At 33.3% G+C, this 23,293-nt stretch overlaps 1 protein-coding gene across 1 annotated transcript in view; it reads left to right on the forward strand.

The window, feature by feature from the left end:
* Positions 1-23,293, forward strand: part of camsap2a (calmodulin regulated spectrin-associated protein family, member 2a) — a 52,421-nt gene that overhangs the window by 10,074 nt on the left and 19,054 nt on the right. The window contains 3 exon segments of the mRNA XM_051095311.1: positions 1,264-1,523; positions 17,250-17,411; positions 19,258-19,341. Of these exon segments, the coding sequence (XP_050951268.1) occupies positions 1,264-1,523; positions 17,250-17,411; positions 19,258-19,341 (506 nt within the window).

A 23,293-nucleotide genomic window follows, 5' to 3' on the forward strand; every position in this document is an offset into this window, starting at 1 on the left:
TTTTGGCCAAAAATAACAACTAAACTCAGTCTTTTTAAATGCTTCAAGTGAATTTTGCACCTTATTTTCTCATTCACACCTGTTTCTTTATTACACAAACGTGTTAATAACTTGAAGTAGTATGGCACATTTTGCGATTATTTTGTGGTTAAATGGTGAATTATACAGGATTGCAAAAAAATCCTGAAATGTTTTTATTGCGTTTATCGGCCAATAACCGATAATTAGCCAGTATTACAATTTTATACTTTTCCCCCCCAATAAAACCCTTGTACTTCATACTTTTCTCATTCATACTTGTTTATTTATTACACAAATGTGTGAATAATGTATTTTAATTTTATTTGTGGTAAAATGTCGAATTATACAGGATTGCAAAAGAAATCAGAATTTAGTTGATTTTGAATAGTGTTTTGTGATTGCTGAAGGGACTGAATAATGTGGTGAATCTTTTTGTGTTTATGTGTTTAGGTTTAATTTCAAATGCTAATAAACCGATATTTGTTTTTATGTTATGGCCGTAACCGATTAAATAGCTAATATTACCATTCTATACTATTTAAAAAGAAAAGGGAGAAAACACTAAACTTGCAGAAAAATGCAGAATTCTGTCAATTTTGCATTGAATTGATGAATTTTTATGTGTCTAGGTTTAATTACAAATGCTGATAATTTATTTTTATGTTATGGCCATTAACCGATAAATAGCCGATACTACAATTCTATACTATTTTGTATAAACAAATAGTAATAAAAAAAACACTAAAACCTAAAATAAATACTTAAAATACTTATTTTTTCATTCATGCATGTTTCTTTGTTACATAAACATGCCAGTAACCTAAAGTAGTACTGTGTTTTTTGCAGTTATTTTGAGGTTAAATTGCAAATCACGCAGGATTGCAAAAAAATGACTTTTTTGTTAATTTTGGAGGAACTGATTCATATGATGAATATTATGTATTTAGATTTAAACACCAGTGCCGATAAGCCAGTAACTATTTTACGTTATGGCCACAAAGCAATAAGTAGCCGATATTACAACACTAAATAAATAAATAAATACACAAACTACTTAAAAAACTAAACTAAAAACTAAATCAAACTTTTAAAAAAAGGTAATTTAGGCATCACATGATAATGTACTTGTAATATAAAAAATGGATATTTGTTTGACATTGCATTGAAGAGTGTTATTAAATGATTGTTTTAAAAGGCCAACATACAGCAAAGTAATTTACTTGTGGTTCTGTCGTCTTGCAGACAGTGTTCCAGAAGACCTGAACGAGCCTTTCTACAGGGACCAGTATGAGCAAGAGCACCTGAAGCCTCCAGTGGTGGGCCTTCTGCTGTCAGCTGAGCTGTACTGCCGAGCAGGAAGTCTGATTTTAAAAAGCGACGCCGTTAAACCTCTGCTGGGTCATGACGCCGTCATCCAGGCTCTGGCTCAGAAGGGCCTGTACGTCACCGACCAGGAGAGACTGGTGACCGAGAGAGACCTGCAAAAGAAACCCATTCAGATGGTGAGAGAACCTACTCATTCATACATAAATCACATACAGAAGTAAAATGTGTTTTGTATTGTCTTCAAGATCAGGATTGAATAGACATCTCGTATTTTCTCTCAGTCTGTGTCTTTTATCTTTGTCATTGTTTAATTAAAGATGTATTTCGGGCTCATAGCATCTGTTTTAAAGATATATAAAGAGTTCTGTTGTTGTGTGAGCGACTTCCTGTTGATATTTAATTACCGCGCCGCTGTTTGCTGTGCCTCTGGCTTCCTCATCCTCAACCGAACACATATCATCGCAAACAATCTCTGCGCTGCGTGAAGAACCATTTTGCATAGTGCCAATAATGATACTAGTTACTATATTCTCTGCACCCTGTAACGAATTGGTTATTTTTATTATATTAAATGATCACGTCACACTGCTGGTAGTTATTTTTCTACAAGTCCCCAAACTATTGTATCTGTATGTAGCCAGCAGCATAGCTGCACACCACTTGATCTCTACGAACCAATGAATGTTTCAGCACCTCAAACTCAGAGCCCACAAATCCTCATTAGCGTCAGAAAGCCGTCCATCTGTCTGCTCGGCTACAGTAAGCTGCCTGACTGCAAGATCTGTCAGTCTTCCCGTGCTCCACTTTAACCTGTTTAGCCTGGCGCTCTGGGGAGCGAGTGTATCAGCTTTGCGGCTGTTTCCGTTTTGAGAAAATACTGCAGTCATTGCATTATAAACTGAGTGTAGAAAGGTTTTATGCTACTGTTGAGTTATTATTGCTAGATTTCAACTCAGTGAATCCCCAGATCTCAGCTGAATTTATTGCTTTTCATCTAATAACATTGAAGTTTAACCCTACATTATGTTGGTGCTGTGGTGCAGTGGTTATGTTATTATGGATTGCACTGGCCTAATGGTTTTCAATTATTGGTAGTTCTGCCAGTTCTGAAATGTAATCTAAAATCGTTTTAGGGGTTTAAGCACGTAGTGCTAAAATCCTATTGTGATTGTAAGAATGGTCACGAATCAGCTATTTCCACTTAAAACTGATCATGCAGACCAAACCGTAAGTCGTAGAGACTTGAAACTTGGAGGGATGGTAGTACTCACACCGTCGACAACATCAGCAAGCCTTGCCCCAATTGGCCTGACTTGTTTTCAGAAAGAAGACATCAAATTTAAGTGAGTTTTTGCTTAGAACAAGCAAAATAATCTGCCAATGGGGTAAGCAAAATAATCTTATTTCAAGCTGGAAAAAAAAGATTATTTTGCTTACCCCATTGGCAGATTATTTTGCTTGTTTCAAGCAAAAACGTACGTAATTTTGACCTGTTTTTTCTGAAAATAAGACAAGAATTTTTGCTTGTCTAGAAAATCCTTCTTGATTTTAGAATTTTTAGATATTTTGGCTGGAAACAAGACAAAAAAATCTAAGAAAAGCATTTTTGTAGTGTAAAATGATGGTAATTATTAGTAAATAAAAATGATTAGATTAATTATATTGTATAATGAATAAATTAATTATTTAATATGTTTGTTTGTTTGTCAAAATCTGAAAATAAAGTTTCAGTTTATATTTGGGTAATAGGGTAGTTGAACTAAAGTGGCAAATAAAACTAGTCATAATATAAATTCTTTGAAAGTTGGCTTGTTGCTGATATTTCAGCTAAACAAATATCACAAATTGCTACTCTAGCGTTGTTTTTGTTCACGGTGGTGTTTTTTTTTTTTTTCTTATGACTTTCTTCTTTCAGACAAATACAACTGGAGTTATATTAAAAAATGTCCTGGCTTACTCTACACCTACATCCTACGTCATCCGCTAGAAAGCAACTCTCTCGTGAACGAGCATATGACAGTTAGTGGAAGCTAGAGATTATAGTTTATAAAGTTTTAAATAAGGATATTTTTCTTTACACAAACACATCAGTTCACTTCAGAAGGCCTTTATTAACCCACTGGAGGTGTGTGGAGTACTTTTTATGATGGATTTATGTACTTTATTGGACTTCAAAATCTCAACACCCATTCACTGCCATTATAAAGCTTGGAGGAGCCAGGACATGTTTTTAATATAGCTCTAATTGTATTCATCTGAAAGAAGAAAGTCATATACAACTAAGATAGCTTGAGAGTGAGTAAATCATGGTGTAATTTTCATTTTTAGGTGATCTGTCCTTTTAAGTAGCGGACTGCCAGTTATATTAAATGTATCAGTTACTGGTTATTGATATAACCCAAAATTTGTATTAAAAATGCTACTTTTAGAGTCAGTCTACGTAGCTTATCTCCTGTTTGTTGGCTTGAAGTTGATAGGACAGTGTTTTGGTTGTGATGACAGTGTCCTGCTGTTTTGCAGAAACTTCCTCACACATTGGTTTGACTGCACCAACTGAACGACTGCGGCGTTTTACCATCAATAATTCAGCTGGGCTTCTATTTTGGATGTGTGAGAGGCAAAACCTGTCAGAGTGTCGTGAGGTGATCACAGTTAAATCTGCTTGTGCATTGAAACGGTCTTGACAGTAACGTGCTTTATAATACAAGGGTTCAAAACAGTCATAATCTAAGTTTTAATTTTAGCTCTGACCTTTTTTGCTGCTGTACCTTTAAGACTACTGCATTTAACGTATGTAAATTACCTCTCTTGCGACTGGACGGTGATATGTCAATGTGTTCGTAACTCTGTCATCATAATGACATTGTTAGTTTGGATAAATGGGCTACATAGGAAGTTTTGGACATGTAATTCTTTAATTCAAATGTGTAAGGAAAATCTTTTGGAAAAATGTTGTTATTGCTTTATCATCTCTCTCCGTGTGTCTCTCTCTCTCTGCTGAGGAATTGTATTCGCTCCTGCAGCTGCCGCCCACCCACACACAACCCCGCATTCATTCTACATTATAGACTCACTCAGAAATACATACATATGCACACATACACAGCTCACACACTCACCCACATAGTCACGCCACAGTGAGAAAAAAATTATCATAATAGCCATTGTGTTCATGGGTTTTAATGCATTTTATGTCAGTCTAGTACTCAAGCAGATGGCATAAATGTGATACAACATGCAGAAAATATATGTATATATTTCATTTTAGCTTCTTCAGTCAAAAGTACAATGGCAACGCTCTAATATACAGCATTAAAGTTACATAAAATATAAGTGATGAGATTTTGCCCTCAACCAAAACTATTTGCTCTGGAGCAAATTGATTAATGAGACCAAAGAATTCCCGTTAGATTTACCCAAAATGTATATCTCATGTTAAACCACTATAGACACCAGAGCCAGTGGCAAATTCCAGAAGATCTGGCCCAGGTGAGGCTGCTCTTGGCGGGTTCATGAGCAAATTCAAATAGACGTTACCATTGTTTACAAACCACATGCTTAAAGATTCACCTAAAAACTCTTAAAACTTCATTGTGACATAAAAACAGTAATGTTTATAAAATTGTAGTGGATTTGGGTGTCCGCAATGACATTCGCTGTGAGAAATCCTGCAAACAGAGTGATACAAGCAGTGAAACGGTGGATGTGCTGTTATCACTAGAATATCACACTCCTCTCAACAATCTGATTCTAGAATCAGAAAGAACTGTTGTGTGTTTATTTTAGGGTTCGTACAGATACTGTAAAATGGAATTCCAGGATTTTCAAGGACTTTTCAAGCACTACTTTTTTGATTTTCAAGGACTTAAGTCAGAGATATCACTTGAGGTTTGATGTTTTCTACTGTTTAAGAAAAAGAAAAAAATTTGTGAAACCACTCCAAAATCCTGATCTGAAACAAATGATTTGCAATACGTGCTCCGATGTCTTGGATTGAATCAAATGTTTCGCGAACCATCATTTCAGATCAGGACTCGCAGATTGCCAATCGCAAAGTTCCTAAGTCAAATGATTTGCACACCCTCTTCGAAGTCCCGATCAAAATCAAATGATTCATTATTTGAAGTCCGGTTCAGGATCAAATGATTCGCAATACGTGATCTAACTGGTATGTTACGAAACGGAATAATTTTGCGATGCAAGTGTTGTTTCAAAAAACTCTGTTTCACCCATCACTACGTGCTTTTCAAAATCATTACGATTTCACATTTCAAATCGATTTAAAACAAATGATTTGCGATACGAATGATTTGTCAACCTGCACTGACTTCCCGATCTCAATAATGATCCGTGAACCATCATTTCAGATCAGGACTCAATCACAAAGTTCTGATCTACGTCAAATAAATTGCGAACTTTTTCAGAAGTCCCGATTGAAATCAAATGATTCGTGATTTGAAGTCCCGATCAGGATCAAATGATTCGCAATACGCGATCCATTTGGAATGCTTCGAAACAGTGAATCATTTTGCGACGCAAGGGTCGCGAATCATTCAATCGCAAAGTTCCGATCTAAGTCAAATGATTCGCGATTTGTAGTCCAGATCAGGGTCAAATGATTCGTGATTCGCGATACAAGTTCTGATTGGTACACTTCGAAACAGTGAATCATTTTGCGACTCAAGAGTTACTCATTTAAAGTTTTGAGAAGCTCCATTTCACCCATCACTACGTGCTTCATTACAAGCGATCTGAGACAAATGATTTGTGATACACACTTCAAAGTCCCGAATTGAAACAAATGATTTGCCAACCCACACCGACTTGCCGATCTCAATAATGATTTGCGAGCCATCATTTCAGATCAGGACTCAGAGCATGGATCGCCAATCACGAATCATTCAATCTCAAGGTTCCTAAGTCAGATGATTCGCAAAACCTCTCTGAAGTCCGGATATAAATCAAATGATTCATGATTTGAAGTCCCGATCGGGATCAGATGATTCGCGGATATGTGATCCGATTGGAATGCTACGAAACAGTGAATCATTTTGCGATGCAAGGGTTACTGATTCATAGTTTCAAAACGCTCTGTTTCACCCATCACTACGTGCTTTTCAAAATCATTACAAGCGATTTCAAACAAATGATTTGTGATACATGCTCTGAAATCCCGAATTGAATCAAATGATTTGTAAACCGGCACTAACTTTCCCATCTCAATAATGATTCATGAACCATCATTTCAGATCAGGACTCGGAGAACGGATCGCATTCAGTCGCAAAGTTCTGATCTAAGTCAAATGATTTGTGAACCCTTTCTGAGGTCCTGTTCTAAATCAGGATCAAATGACTCATGACACGTGATCGTGTGCATCGAACCAGTAAATCATTTTGCGACACAAGGGTTACTGATTCAGAGTTTCAAAAAGTTTCACCCATCAATACATACTTTTCAAAATCATTACAAGCAATCTGAAACAATTGATTCACGAGACACACTCCCAAGTCTCGATTTGAATCAAATGAGGTGTGAACCTGCAACAACTTTCTGATCTCAATAATGATTCGCAAACCAGCATTTCAGATCAGGACTCAGAGTGTGAGTTGCGAATCATTCTATCAGAGTTTTAAGAAGCTCCATTTCACTCATCAATACTTGGTTTGCAAAATTATTACAAGCGATCTGAGACAAATGATTTGCGATACACACTCCGAAGTCTCAAATTGAATCAAATGATTCACGAACCTGCACTGACTTTCTGATCTCAATAAAGATTCGCGAAGCATCATTTCAGATCAGGACTCGGAGCATGGATTGCAGATTGTGAATCATTCAAATTACAAAGCTCCGAAGTGAAATGATTCATGATTCATGATTTGTGATACACGATCTGATTGGAACACTTCGAAACAGTGAATCATTTTGCGATGCAAGGGTTACTGATTCAGAGATTTGAAAAACTCTGTTTCACCCATCACTACGTGCTTTTCAGAATAATTACAAGCGATGTCAAAATTCAAAAATGAATGGCTCTTTTAATTTGATCTGGTTTTTGCTAGTGAGTCACTTGAAATTAAGTCATAAGTTTGAATCAATCTGTGCGGTTCCAGCGTAAATAACTCACTCAATTGATTTGGTTCATACTACTACTGGTTCATACTACTGCTGGTTTTGCTTGATAATTTGATGACATTATTGATGACTTTTTTTTAAATTACTAATAGATGTGTGCTTATTTTAAGTTTTTTGGTAGGTAAAGACGTTGTATCTTCATGTTAGCACAAACTGCTCAGTCCACAGAGAATGAATTGTGCTTAATTAAGACTAATGAATGTTTTGACAAGTGTAAATTATAACAGCAGAGATGCAAGTGACATGACGCTATATCTGGTGCTGGCAGACAATGAGAGAGAGTCATATTTAGCGCTGTGGGCTCCTCAGGGATGGATGTTATTTACATACATGCGCGGTAGGGAACTGACAGTGTGACGGCACTGAGAACATTTTTATTTCCGGAGAAAAATGCTTGCTTGTTAGATTTATACAGAAAATGAACAGGGATACAATGCAGTCCAAGAACTCATATTTTATATGTAGTTCACATACAACTGCATGGCATTAACCTGAACTAAAGTTACTGCATTCGAGACATAGACTTCTGCATAATTCACAAACCAGCGGCATATGCACACTTGACCTACTTCCTATCTCTTGACATCAGTGCTTGATGATTGTGAATGGAGGCAGTACGTTTTGTTATTAGGTTTTGTAATTAGATTTTATTTGAGTAAATACTGTGTAATAATTATTAGTATAGGCCTACTGATGCAGGCTCCCAGGGCGCACATGGTGATTGGGTATTTCTTGCTTTTCCACTTTTTGAGGTTCTTCCTAATAAAATGGAGATCTTTATAAAAGATTATGGTGATTTATTGGGGTACTATATGTTTAATTCTTCTGTAATACTAAATATTATATTTGGATGCTTGATGAGTAATTGATAACTCATTTTCCATTGTGACTGAGCTATTCATTTACTTTTTGTAATTAGGTTCATGTATTTAGATTTGATTTGAGCAAATTTGATGCAGTAGTTGGTATTATACTGATGCAGGCTCCAAGGGTGCACATGGTGATTGGGTATTTTCTATTTTCCCACTTTTTGAGATTCTTCCCAATGAAATGAGAATTTCTACAAATTGTTGTGATTTATTGGGGAAATGTAAATTTGTCTTCTCTATAATATATTGGGCCAGATTTACTAAACAGGGCAAATTAGCGTAAGAGTGCAATTCCATAGGGGATGGGAAAATTCTGCATGTGATTTACTAACAATGCACACATTGAAGAACACAGACGCAGTTCCAATAGTAGCGCAAAATAGCGCCTGCTTTAAGACTTTTTTGGGGGGTTAAATAATGGTGCAAATACCAGTAATTTGATGAGCGCAAACGTTAGTAAATCGCATTGCGTGATTCATTCTAATACTCCCCTCCCAAAAATGTTGCATCTGAAACTCCTACAAATGCATATTCAGTAAGATCAGGTGCAAAAATAACTCTGTCCATCCACTCCTTTTCAGCGCTAACTCTTCATTACGCATCTTTAGTAAATCCAGTACTATTTTAATGCCAAAAGACGGTTTGCGCTGGCGCAAGCTGTTAGTAAATCTGGTAAATTTCAAAAGAGAATTGCAATTTCCTAGGGGAATGTACTTTTAATTCCTCTATAATATTAAATATTTTATTTGGATGCTTTATGGTAGGGCTGCGACAAAAATCAATGTATCGCGATTCGTGGACCGATTCTGAGTTTTTTCGAATGCATTGCGCTTCTCTCTTGGAATCGATTCTGAGCTTAACAGCAGAGGGCGCTCTAATCTAGTTTTTAACCGCAAACTCAAATGCTCATGATTTAGAGTGCAGAAGAGCGCTTGTGCATTCGGTTGAGTTACGTAGTTGCACCTCGGCTGCTTTTATGACATGAACTTAATGTAAACATAACCCACTGTGAACACCCTTGTAATTCGTTTCAACCTTTTTGAACTTTCTGAATGATTATTTTAGATTTAAGTGTGTGTATGGAACAGGACACAAGCAGAGTACGGCTGTTTCTAAAGCAAGCAGTGCCATCTGCTGTTCAAAACTAAGCTCAGAGTCGATTTGAAAGAGAATCACAATGCATTATGAAAATCTCAGAAGCGTTGCAGGCTCCAAGGGCGCACATGGTGATTGGGTATTTCCTACTTTCCCGCTTTTTAAGATTCTTCCTAATAAAATGAGCATCTCCACAAAACGTTGTTGTAATTTATATGTACATTTAACTTCTCTAGAATATTAAACATTACATTTGGATGCTCGATGGTAGCTAGTGTTCTTGTATCTTGGCATCAGTGCTTATCGATCATGAATGGAGGAAGTACTTATTGTTATTAGGTTCTTGTAAGTATTTAGATTTCATTTGAGAACATTCTGTGCAATAATTGTTACTGTGTTAATGCAGGCTTCTAGGGTGCACATGGTAATCCGGTATTTCCTGCTTTTCCGCATTTTAACATTTTTCCTAATGAAATGTGATTTTTTTCAAAAGAGAATTGCAGTCAGTGCTGATAGCCTTGTGGGCAGTGTGCAGACATGCAGCACCGTTGTGCTACGGGTGTCCCGAGTTCGAATCCCTACTTGAGGACCTTTCCTGATCCTGCCCACCCCCATTTCTCTCCAGTTTCGCTTCCTTTTAGTCCAATCATAATAAAAGCGAAGATTTTCCGAATACATCGTGTTTCTTTCAGGAATCGATTCTGAGCTTAGATTTTAACAGCAGATGGCACTCTAATGTAGTTTTTAGCACATTCAAATGCTCACGAAGAAGAGCACTTGTGCATTTGTTTGAGTCATATAATTGCACCTCAGCTCAGAATGCTTTTATGACACAAGATCAATATAAAAACTGTGAACTGAAGTATATTTCGCTTCAACCTTTTCTGATTTTATGAATGGTTATTTTAGGTTCGAGTTTAGGTTTGTAAGAGTACGGTTGTTTCTAAAGCTTGCAGTACCATCTGCTGTTAAAAACTAAGCTCAGAATCAATTCAAGAGAAAATCGCAATGCATTTGGAAAATCACAGAATTTATAAGAATTCTGTGTTATTCCGATGCAGGCTCCCCGGGTGCACATGGTGATTGGGTATTTCCTGCTTTTCTGCTTTTTGAGACTCTTCTCAAAATCGAACTTGCATTTCTTACATGAGCACTACTGCTCAATGCATAAATGCTATTCTTAGCTAACTGCTAAGCTCCTGTTTATTCCTTCAACTGCTTTCCATCAGTATTCCCACATATAATCCCCACAAACTCATCAATCAAATCCTAACATGGCGTGTCTCCACGAACACGGTCACGGTCAGGCTGAAACCCGTAGCTCTGCTCTGCAAGAGGCGCGGGCATCCCGGTCTGACGCTCCCCTCGCCCTGCTGCTCGTTCATGCTCTGTTGCCATAGCGATGCCCCGTAAAGGCGGGAGGCAGCGTGCTTGCAAGGTGGATCCATTAGTGCAAAGTGCAATTTAAATCCCAGAAAGCCAAGGTAAGAGTAATCTTCAAATTGAAGATTAAAAGGAAAGGTTGCACAAAGCTATATCAGCATTATTCAGGCCTTTTGCTTAGCTTGTGTCTTTCTTGGCTGGCAGCTATGATGTTTTTGTCTTCACCAATCAGACTCGGCAGATAAAATGTAACTCGGCATGACAGGAAATCACTTTCTCTTATCTTAAACATTAAATGCTTGCAATATTTGAAGTGTCTTTTGGTTTTGAAATGAGAATGTCTAAGCAGGTGTTTCACCAATAGAACTAGATGTGTTTTTGTGCGGGCGATTCAGTCTTGGAGTGGCGAGGGAGCCCCAGAGGAGTGTCTTCAGCCCGACTCCAACAAAAGACTGTTTACAAAGAGCCGTTTCTAACGTGTCAGTGCTGTTTTTTAGCGGTCAAGGCTGGTATGTCTCGTCAGCATTGTCCAGCCTTAAATTTAGGCCAAAGACCCGAAGAGTGGGATTCCTTGAGGTGACTGTGGGAAAGGAATTATTTGATCGGGTACGGCTTTAAATTGGGTATTTAATGAAAAAGTTTATTAAATCTTAAAGAAAATGTGTATTTAATTTTTATATTATGTCCCATCAGTATTACATGCCAAAGATTGGTTTAATTTACTGTTTTTGTTTGTAGGGATGCAAGTTTTTTTTTTTTTTTTTTTTTTTTTTTTAAATAAAAATTGTCCTTTCTTTCTTTCTTTTTCTTTCTTTCTTTCTTTCTTTCTTTCTTTCTTTCTTTCTTTCTTTCTTTCTTTTTCTTTCTTTATTTCTTTCTTTCTCTCTTTCTCTTTCTTTCGCTCTTTCTTTCCATCTTTCATTCTTTCATTAGTTTGTTTGTACGTGCGTTCGTTTGTTCTTTCTTTCTTTCACTCTTTCGTTCATTCTTTCATTCTGTTGTTTTGTCATTAGTTTGTATGTTTGTTCGCTTATTTCTTTCTCTTTTTCTTTTGTTCATTCTTTTATTCTGTTATTTTTGTTTTTGTTCTTTCTTTTGCTCATTTCGTTAATTTTTTTATTCTGTTGTTTGTTGTTTGTTCTTTTTCATTCTTTTATTTTGTCGCTTGTTTCTTTAGTTCTTTCCCTCTTTCGTTCATTCGTCCATTCTGTCGTTCGTTTGTTCTCTTTTCTTCTTTCTTTTGTTCTCTCGCTCTTTCGTTCATTCTTTTATTCTGTCGTTTGTTTTTTCATTCATTTCTTTTTTCGCATTCTGTCATTTGTTCTTTCATTCTTTTGTTCTTTCTTTCTTTCTTTCTTTCTTTCTTTCTTTAGTTCTTTCCCTCTTTCGTTCATTCTTCCATTCTGTCATCCGTTTGTTCTCTTTAGTTCTTTTGTTGTCTCGCTCTTTCATGCATTTTTTTATTCTGTCGTGCGTTATTTCTTTCTTTCTTTCTTTTGCTCTTTCGTTCATTCTTTCATTGTCGTTTGTTTGTCCTTTCTTTCGCATTCTTTCTTTTGTTCTTTCGTTCTGTCATTTATTCTTCAATTCTGTTGTTTGCTTGTTTGTTCTTTCCTTCTTTCATGTTCCTTATTTTGTTCTTTCGTTTTGTCATTCATTCTTCCATTCTGTCATTCAATTTTTCTTCTTTCTTTCTCTTATTCTTTCGCTCTTTCGTTCATTCCTTCATACTGTTGTTGTTCTTTGTTCGTTCTTTTCTTTCTCTTTCGCTCTTTTGTTCATTTTTTGATTTTGTCGATCTGTCGTGTTTTTGTTCGTTTGTTCTTTGTTTCGTTCATTTGTTTCATTCTGTTTGTTTGTTCTTTCTAATTCTTTTTTCTTTCATTCTGTCATTTGTTTTTGTTCGTTTAATCTATAGTTCTGTCATTCATTTGTTCTTCCTTTCTTCTTTCGATCTTTCGCTCAGTCTTTAATTCTGTTCGTTCTTTGTCCTTCTCATTCTTTTGTTCTTTCATTTGTTCGTTCATTCTTTCTGTTGTTCTTTCGCTCTTCGCTCTTTCGTTCATTCTTCCATTCTGTCATTCTGTCGTTCATTTGTTATTTCTTGTGTTCTTTCACACTTTCATTCTGTTGTTCTGTTGTCGTTTATTATTTTGTTCTGTCGTTCATTTGTTTATTCTTATGTTCTTTCTTTTGTTCTTTCACTCTTTTGTTCTATCGTTTGTTTTTTTGTTTGTTCTTTCGTTTTGTTTATTCTTTTATTCTGTCGTTCTATTGTTCATTTGTTCTTTCTTTCTCTCGTTCTTTCGTTTGTTCTTTCGTTTGTTCTTTCTTTCTTTCACACTCTAATCTTGCTTTGTATGTTTGTAGGGATGCACAGTCTGACGAAAACTTGATTACAGGTTCATTACATGATTACATATTAATATAACTATGCAATAAAAAATAACTTTTATTGTGTTTTTCACATTTATATTATTTTATAGTCATATATAACATTTTGGGGCACACAAGCAGCAAACATACTATACTTATTCAATTAAATGACAGTGTTTGCATTTAGATAATCACACTGAGCAACAATTGTGGTTTATTTCCATTAATTGTACAGCCAAACCCAGATATGAGTATTTCTGTGTGCATTCGTGATGCTGTGAAGAGCAATGACTGCTGCGAGTGGAAACACAGGGCAGTGCTTTATAAGAAATTCATTACAGGACAGTTTCTCCTTTCTGCAAGGACAGATAAATATGAAAACGTTGCTTTTGGACACATGGGCTTTGCATTATATAACAGCCTATTATTGCATTTGTGGACTGTGTTTGATTTTGATCTTCAACGGGAATGTGATTATAAATGCATGATTAGAAAATACAATCTGTGGAAAATTCAGAAAACATTTCATGGGTAAATTTCACTCCAGACATTGGTGATCACACGAGAAACGCAGGATCGAATCCAACCTGCAACATATGTCAGTCTCATTCCCTATCTTGCAATCCCAATAGAAAAGCTCAAAAATTAATAACCCAGTGAGCAGCTGATCTCTCTTTTGAAGATATTATGACCAGATCATCATCCCAAGCCAGAAGATCAAATCGCTGCGCACGCTCTTCAGACTGCAAAATGTTTAATCAATAAAAGGATTTATAAATGTAATCAGCTTAAACGAGAAGCCCAGCTCTTATGCAACAGACCGTCTTCTGCTTTTTCTTCCCGTGATGAGACGTGGGAGTGTCACAGCTCATGTGGAGAGGAAATCGGACCCACTCAAGTGAGAAAAATTGCTGACTGAACAGCATAACTCAGTGTCGCTGGAGTCCGTCAGAGCGAATCTTTCCATCGAGCTGCATTCATACACATCTGATGTGACAGAAAAGCTGCGCGGTGACATTCTGAACTACCTGTTCATCTTAACAGACTCTCAGATTTACAATGAAAGCGCAGTGGTAAGGAATATGTAAGATCTGCATTTAGAGCATTCAGCAAACAATGTTCATTCATGTGCTGAAAACATAGAATAAATTAACAATGACGGCAAATTGTCAGCAGGAAGGGCAGTCACATGAACACTGTTTATTAGATGTGCTCGACTCTTTTTGCAATGTTTTCTGATTTATTGTTTACTCACTGCGCACCAGTTTCTTTCACTGGGGTTTGGTTTCAGAGAAACAAAATCAATATCCGTCTTAAGTGTTTTATCTCCCTCTGTGCACACAAGGCTTTTAATAAGACAGCCACTGTTTAATTTGTGGTCGAAATGGGGGGGTTCATTTTTCAATTGCTTGTACCCAGAGGTTACGGTGACCGTGATGGAGATGATCCACTGATTTGTTTGTTTATTTTAAATGGAAAACTGAGGATGATGCTGAAAGCAGTATTAGACTATGTGGGAACACACTTCCTGTGTTTAAATTATGACTTTCTTCTTTCAGACAAATACAATCAGAGTTACACTACCGTTCAAAAGTTTGGGGTCAGTAAGACTTGTAATAGTCTTTAAAGAAGTCTCTTATGCTCATCAAGGCTGCATTTATTTGATTAAAAATATAGAAAAAAAACAGTAATATTGCAAAATGTTTTTACAATATAAAATAATGTTTTTATTTTAACATACTTTAAAATAGAATTTATTCCTGTGATGAAATGCTGAATTTTTATCAGCTGTTACTCCAGTCTTAAGTGTCACATGATCCTTCAGAAATCATTCTAATATGCGGATTTATTATTAGAATGATCAATGTTGGATAATATCAACAGTTGTGCTGCCAAATATTTTTTGGAACCTGTAATTTTTTTTTTCAGGATTCTTTCATGAATAACAAGTTTAAAAAGTACAGTGTTTATTCAAAATATAAATATTTTATAACAATGTAAGTTATTTATTATTACCTTTTAATAAACTTTTCATTATTAACTTAATACGTCCTTGGTGAATAAAAGTATTAATTTCTTAAAAAAAAAAGAAAAAAAAAAAGAAACAATAAAAATGTACTGACCCCAAACTTTTGAACAGTAGTGTATATTAAACAATGTCCTGGCTCTTTCAAGCTTTATAATGGCAGTGAATGGGTGTTAAGATTTTAAAGTCCAATAATATGCTATTATCCATCATAAAAAGTACTCCACATGGCTCCAGTGGGTAAATAAAGGCCTTCTGTAGCGAATCAATGCGTTTGTGTAAGCAAAATATGTGTGTGTACGACAGTTAGCGGAAGCTAGAAATTATGTTTTTAAATCTGGATATTTTTCTTACACAAACGCATCGATTCACTCCAGTAAACCTTTATTAACCTACGGAGCCATGTGGAGCACTTTTTATGATGGATGGATGCACTTTGTTGGGCTTCAAAATCTCAACAGCCATTCACTGCCATTATAAAGCTTTGAAGATTCAGGACATATTTTAATATAACTTCAAAGCCTGGTTCACAAATCAGTTGATTTAGATTGGAACTTTGTAGGGAGTTTGCAAATCTTTTGCTTTAGATTTAAACTTTATAGTGGATCACGAAACATTTGATTCAGATCGGGTTCATGAATAATTTGATTTTGGAAATCATTTTGCGAATTGAATGATCCAAATCAAATGATTTGCAATATGTAAAGTTCCGATCTAAGTCAAATGATTGAGTCCTGATCTGAAATGATGGTTCGCAAATCATTATTTAGATTGAGACTTCAAAGCGTGGATTGCGAATCATTTGAATTAGATCAGAACTTTGTAGGGTGTTCGCAAATCTTTTGCTTTAGAATTAAACTTCGGAGCGGATCGCGAATTATTTGATTTTGGAAATTATTTAGCAAATTTAATGATTCAAATCAAATGATTCACGATACACGAAGTTCCGAAGTCAAATGATACGCGATCCACGCTCTGCGACCTGGTCTGAAATGATGGTTCGCAAATCATTATTCAGATTGGGACTTCAAAACATGGATCGCTAATCTTCTTCTTTAGATCGAAACTTCGAAGCAGATCGCGAATCATTCGGTTCAGATCATCACTTGACTGCAGTATTGTGAATCTTTTGATTTTGGAATTCATTTTGTGAATTGAATGATCTAAATTAAACGATTCGCGATACACAAAGTTCCGATCTAAGTCAAATGATTGACACAGAGAGAAGAGAGGGGCGGGGCGAGCAGAGCTCATTTGCATTTAAAGGAACAACCCCTTAGAATGAGATGATTTTTGCAGAGCTCATTTTGACACGGTAAGAAGGGTGTTGTTTTACACTACCATTGAGAATTTTTAATCAAAGTATATTAGAGACTTTTCATTAAGACCCTAAAGAATCATATCAACTTGTGGAAAATGGGCATCCGATGACCCCTTTAAGAAACGTAACTCGTTTTACTAAAAGTGTAGTAAACTTTGTAATACTTTAGTAGTAATATTTCACGTGTTTCACTTTATTTTTGCTATTTTTATTAGTATATTTTTGTTGATCTATTTCTCTTTTTTTAGAATTTGAAAACATTGTTTGATAAGTCCTAAAAAAAAAAAAAAAAAAAAAAAAAGTCCTGGAATTTCATTTTACAGTGTACGAACCCTGAACACGAAATTGTAGTTTTTTGCAATCCACATCTGTATTTCAGTAAAAGTGTTTTTAGGGGAAGTCACACCTGTCAGTTCCGCTCGTCATGTGCGTGAGATAGTATATTTATAATGTCGAGGCCGAGAGGACGGGTCCCCCAGCAGGATCAGGATCAGGAGCGACTGTCCTATCTCAGGGAAGATTATCTCTAATTGGGTCGAACAACAGGGGAGCTATGCTGCCGTTTCCAGGGCAACAACCTCCAGAGACGAATGACTAACTGCCAACTGATGGAGTGACAATTGTCAGTATGTATATTCAGGAGAATGGGCCTGTGTCAGCAATTTAACAGCCTTTTTATTGTTGTGTGGTTCACAGAGCGCCCACCTGGCCATGATTGACACGTTGATGATGGCGTATACAGTAGAGACGGTGAGCGTGGAGAAGGTGATGGCCTGCATGCAGCAATACTCCACCGATTACCCGGACGGAGACGTGCCCTACGACACAGAGGATGCGGTCACCAGCTGGATGAATAAGGTATTTTTGTTCTTTTGAGTCAAACTTACCCATAATGCAACGCAAATACATGTGGTTGAAAGTATGATCTCCGAGGGCATCTTTGAGTGTCGGTGAAGGGGCGTCCCAGGACTTTTGTTTACATTCCCTTGCCGGCCAGCTGTACAGGCAGCCTAAATCAAGACAGTGCCATACATGTACACACACATGCTAAACAGGCCATGAGGGACTGCAGGGAAATTTTGGATTCTTTGTTGTCTTCCTGGCGTAATGATATTAAATGGACGTTCGAAGGAGTTTGCATGAGAGGTTTTGGTGCGTTTATGGTAATATTGAGTTTTGGATTTATTTTTAAAATTTGATCATCAATTAATGAATTACTGCTGCTGTAAACAATATAAGATTTGAATATTTACAACAAATCAGCACATATATTTCTAAAAATCCATTTAATTTGTAATATATAATTTTAATGTGTGTGTGTGTGTATGTGTTTCTTTTTTATTGTAATTGTTTTTTTTTTTTTTTTTTTTTAAATAATTTTTTAATTTTAAATGTTCATGATTTTATTGTAATTTTTTCATAATTTTACAAACCCTATAATATAGTGTAATATAAAATAATAATACAATTAGGGCCCTATGAAATGAATATTAGATTTTTTTTTTTTTTCCCTCAAATTGCATTTTGATTTTTTTTCATTATTTTTTCTAGATTCCACTTTATTTTTTATTTTTTTTATTTAACTATTAATCAAAAAGCATGTGTAATTATGAAACACATACAATTTAACAGCAATGTAACAAAAGTTAAACTTTGAAATACTATTTTTGTCAAATTCTGTATTTTCTATTAATTTTCTAAATTTAATTTTAATGGTTTCATTAAATTTTAACATTACGGGTCGTTAATTAATTGATTTAATTAAAAATATTTTTTTTTTATTATTTTATTTATTATTTTATTTTTTTTAAAAGAAATTCTGTGTTGTGTATTTACATTTTCTGGTAAATAAATTCTGTTAAATAATTTCTTTGGTAAATATTACAATAAAAAAATAATAATTTTAATAATAAAAAATGTAATAATTTTATTATTAGTAGTAGTAGTAGTAGTATTACTATCATTACATCAAGTAATACATTTTTGTCAGTTTATTCCATTTAAATTCCGTTTTTTTCTTTTAAATTTTTCTAGGTTCTGTTTTAATGGTTGAATTAACAAATCAAAAGCATGTCTAATTATGAAACAATTTAACAGCAATTTATTTAAAGTTTAACAAAAAAAAAAATATATATATATAAATATATATAATTATTTTATTTATTTTGTTTCTTTTTTCCCAGAAATACTGTGTTGTGTATTTACATTTTCTGATAAATAAATTCTGGTAAATAATTTATTTGCTAAATATTCCTAAAAAAAATATTTTAATAATATTTGAATAATAATTGTATTAGTAGTAGCAGTACTATCACTATCATTGCGTCAAGTAATATATTTCTGTAACAGTTTCGTCAAGTTGAACCAAACATTTATTTTGACAGGTTGCTGTGAAGATCTTTATGACGATACTTTTTCTCAAAAGAAACAGTAAAATGCTCATGAAGTGACTCTCAGAGCAATTCTAGAGATTGTTTATGTGTTCATGTCCTCATATATTGAGGTGGCAGAGGCTGAAAACACCACAAACGTTACGCACCCTTCAGTATGTATGTAGTAAATTAAACCTTTTATTCACACAGAGACATGCAGAACAAGCAGAATTCATTCAATTCATTTTTTCTGACTGGATTCCACAATTCTGTTCATGTTTTCCATCCAGTATGTAGAAGGTCAATAACTCCTGATTTATTCATATTTCAAGGTGAACGAATACTTGAAAGAAATCATAATGCAGGAGCAAAGGAGGACGGAGGCGCAGAACGCAGAGCCTGTTGAGAATCCAAAGGTAAGTGTGCACTTCCTGTTCTTGCTCTAAAGCAGCGATGATTCAAAAGTCACTTTCATCCGTAGGAGGAAGGTACAGAAAGTGTCAGAGAAGAAGATGGATTTTTGTCGTAATGAGCTCTTGTACGTTTCTGAAATCTGCTTAAAACAACAGTCTGCCCTTCAACTGCCAGCATGCCAGTGAAATTGCTATTTGTCACGTCACAAAACTCAAATATTTGTACAGATTGGTGTAAAACACTTGAATACTGTACTCTACAATACAAACCTGAATTACTTAAATACAGTGCTGATTCAGAATCCTGAATATAATATATATATATTATATTTATTTATTTAATATATATTTTTACAAATTATTTTGTAAAACAAAATAATAAAACAAGTAAAAAATGTAAATATAAATTAAAATAAATTGATAATTAATATTGTTAATATTATTTTTGAAATGTATTGTTATGTGTATGTTTAAAAATGAATACAAATATAATTAATAATTAATCTTATTAAAACATTTATTAATTGTCATTTTTATATTAATTAGTATGTCCTTTAAAGTTTGAATAAAAGCTAAACAGTATTAATATCAATATTTTTCAGCCTTTTAATTCACTATATATCTCTCATTGACGTGGATAAATAATAATAATTTTTATATTAATTTAGAATTTTTATGTAATATAATAATGTTAATGATAATGATTTTATTAGTTTTTGTTTATATTATTATTTATTAGTTATATATTTTTATTTATTTTTTAATAATAAATATAATAATAATAATAAAGTAATAATAACAATAATACTTTTTGTTATTTTACTGCCTGTGACCTAAAAAATGTACTTTCAGTTTTTTTTTTTTTTTAAATAATTTAACATTAGCATATTTTCAGCTGTCAGATGTTGACAATATTTTTAAGTGTTGTATTATTGTTTTTATTATTATTATTATTATTAGAAATTATAAACAGAATCTAACAATCTAGTCATAAATAATTCTCATTAATATTATTAATTATTTATTTTAAATATTATTTATTATATTTTAATTGTATGATCTAATTAATTATATGCTTTGTAAAATAGACCATTTAAAAAGACAGATTTGTGCGAAAGTAATTAAATGTCCAAGTTTTAAAATCCAATATTAAAATATTTAAAATGGTAAAAATACATTATTTATATTTTAATTGTATAGATGTATTTTTAGAGATGTGTATATATGTATGTGTGTGTATGTGTATATATATATATATATATATATATATATATATATATATATATATATATATATATGTATGTATATATATGTATGTATATTGTTATATTGTGTTTATTTTAGTAGTATTGTAATTATTATTATTATTATTATTATTATATGAATTTATTAATTATATTTATATTATTTAGGAGGTGGGGTATATATATTTGAATTATTTATTATTATCATATTAATTTATTATTAATAATAAATTGTTTACTTCATTTATTAAATTCATTTTTAATTATTCATTATTACTTTTAAAATTATATAAAAATATTTTAAGGGCTATATATTATTATTACATCATTATTCAGTGGATCAGATGACTACACGTATTCATTTTAAACCCTCTAGATCTGTTTGTCAGTTCAGATTCTGCATAAAGTTGCCTCAGATTTTCCTGTCTGAATGTTTGCCAAGTTGACCTGAGTTCACAGGATGTGACAGTTGTCGTGTTTTATAACATGTTGCTGTGTTGAGGGTATTTCTGACTTTGCTGAATCACAGTCTTGCGGCGGGACGGCAGCATCCCGACGTGGACCTCCTGCCAGGCTGATGCAGCAGCAAAATGTTTGCTGATTCATGTTTTAACGCTTCACACTCCATCTTCCTGTCCCTGTGTGACAGTGCATTTGGCAAACATGATGGGTGACGTCAGCCTCACCTTGTTTTACCTCCTCTGGGAGGGAACGGAGAGCTGTACGCTTCTGTACACAGCGTCCTTGTTTAAACCCCTAGTGACTGCAGCCTCTGCCAACATCCCAGCACTACTTTTGAAGGATTTTATTTTGTTTTTGTTTTTGTTCCTCCCAGAATTCCATCAGTAATGTCATAATCTGAGTGTAATGTGCAGAGTCATCACACAGAAGTGTGTTGGGCGTCTGTCAGAGTTGGGCCCGGGCTGTCCTGGGGTCGTGGCTGGGCTGGGCATGTGACGCTAATGAGAGCAGTCAGTTCTCAGAGGCGCTGCTGACTGCCGGCTGTGTGCGACAGGCAGTGTGGACACAATCAGTGGCGAGGAGGAATGTCAGTCGCTTACACAACACTATAAACATCCTGAAACAGTCAGCATGGCATGAAGCGGCCAGACTGACACATAAACACACCAGATGATTGCAGATATGGATACTCTATGCATGTGTGTTCTGGTATATATGCTTCATGAGCATACAAATGTGTATAATGGCAGGTTCTACAATGTAAACATGGTTTATGAGGACACTTCTAAAAGTTAAGAAAAAAAAAAACAAAACACTTAAGCTTAAAAAACATGTTTTTTGAAACTCAAAATTGCCAGTATAAAAAATATATATATATATATATATAATTCTGTTGATATTATTTGGGAGGAGGGGTGTATATATTTTATGTATTATTAGCATTATGTATTTAAATTATTTGTTATTTATTTATTATAATTATTAAAGTATATTATTTATTATTATTATTATTATTATTATTATTATTATTATTATTATTATTATTATTATTATTATTATTATTTTCATTTATAATTTTTCTTATTAATTTATAATGTTATTTAAAATCGTATAAAAGTGTTTTTAGGGGTATATATACAGTTGTCTTGTGTGTGTGTGTGTGTGTGTGTGTGTGTGTGTGTGTGTGTGTGTGTGTGTGTGTGTGTGTGTGTGCGCATGTAAATTATAAATAATCCATACGAAAGTTAATACAAATGTGTATGTGTATTATATCAGTAAATTTATTATTATTATTATTATTATTATTATTATTATATTTGGCGAGAGTGTATATATTTTATTTATTATTATTATTAGTAGTAGTAGTATTAATTAATATATTATATAATTTCGTATTATTTATAATATTTATTATTAATTATTAATTTATATTGTTATTTAAAAGTATATGAAAGAGTTTTTAGGGGTATATATATTATCTTGTACGTGTGTAAATTATAAATGTATGTAAAAGTTAATTTTAAAAATGTGTATTATTTTCATTTATTATTATTATTTATTTGGGAGGAGGGGTTTTATATATATATATATATATATATATATATATATTATTTATTTGTTTATTATTTGTATTATTTATTTACATATTATATATTATATTAGTATTTGTATTTATTTATTATTATTATTATGTTTATTTATAATATGTATTATTAATAATTAATTTCTTTTTTTTTTAATTGTATAAAAGTATTTTTAGGGGTATATATTTTTATATTGTATGTATTTTTGTGTGTGTGTTGTGATTATTATTATTTTTGTTATTATTATTATATTAATTTATTATTTATATAATATACCAAAAACTGTGTTTTATTATTATTATTATTATTATTATTATTATTATTATTATTGTATTTAATTACATTTAATATATTTTATTTTTATTATTATAATATTTATTTATTATTAATTACTCATTTAATTTTTTTAAATTGTAAAAAAAAAATAATATTACTAATGATTAATAACATTATTATATCATTGTATATATATTTATAAATACAAATATAATGATTCATCTTATGAAAACATTTATTAATTATCATTTTATATTAAACAGTATGTACATGTATATTTGACTAATATAACAATAAATAATTACAATATTTTCATAGTTTAGAAATAATAAAATATACTCAAGCTCACACTTGTTTCTAGTCTTAATCCACTGGCAAATGACTAATCCT

Source organism: Labeo rohita, chromosome 22, assembly GCF_022985175.1.
Source record: "Labeo rohita strain BAU-BD-2019 chromosome 22, IGBB_LRoh.1.0, whole genome shotgun sequence".
Lineage (NCBI taxonomy): Eukaryota > Metazoa > Chordata > Actinopteri > Cypriniformes > Cyprinidae > Labeo > Labeo rohita.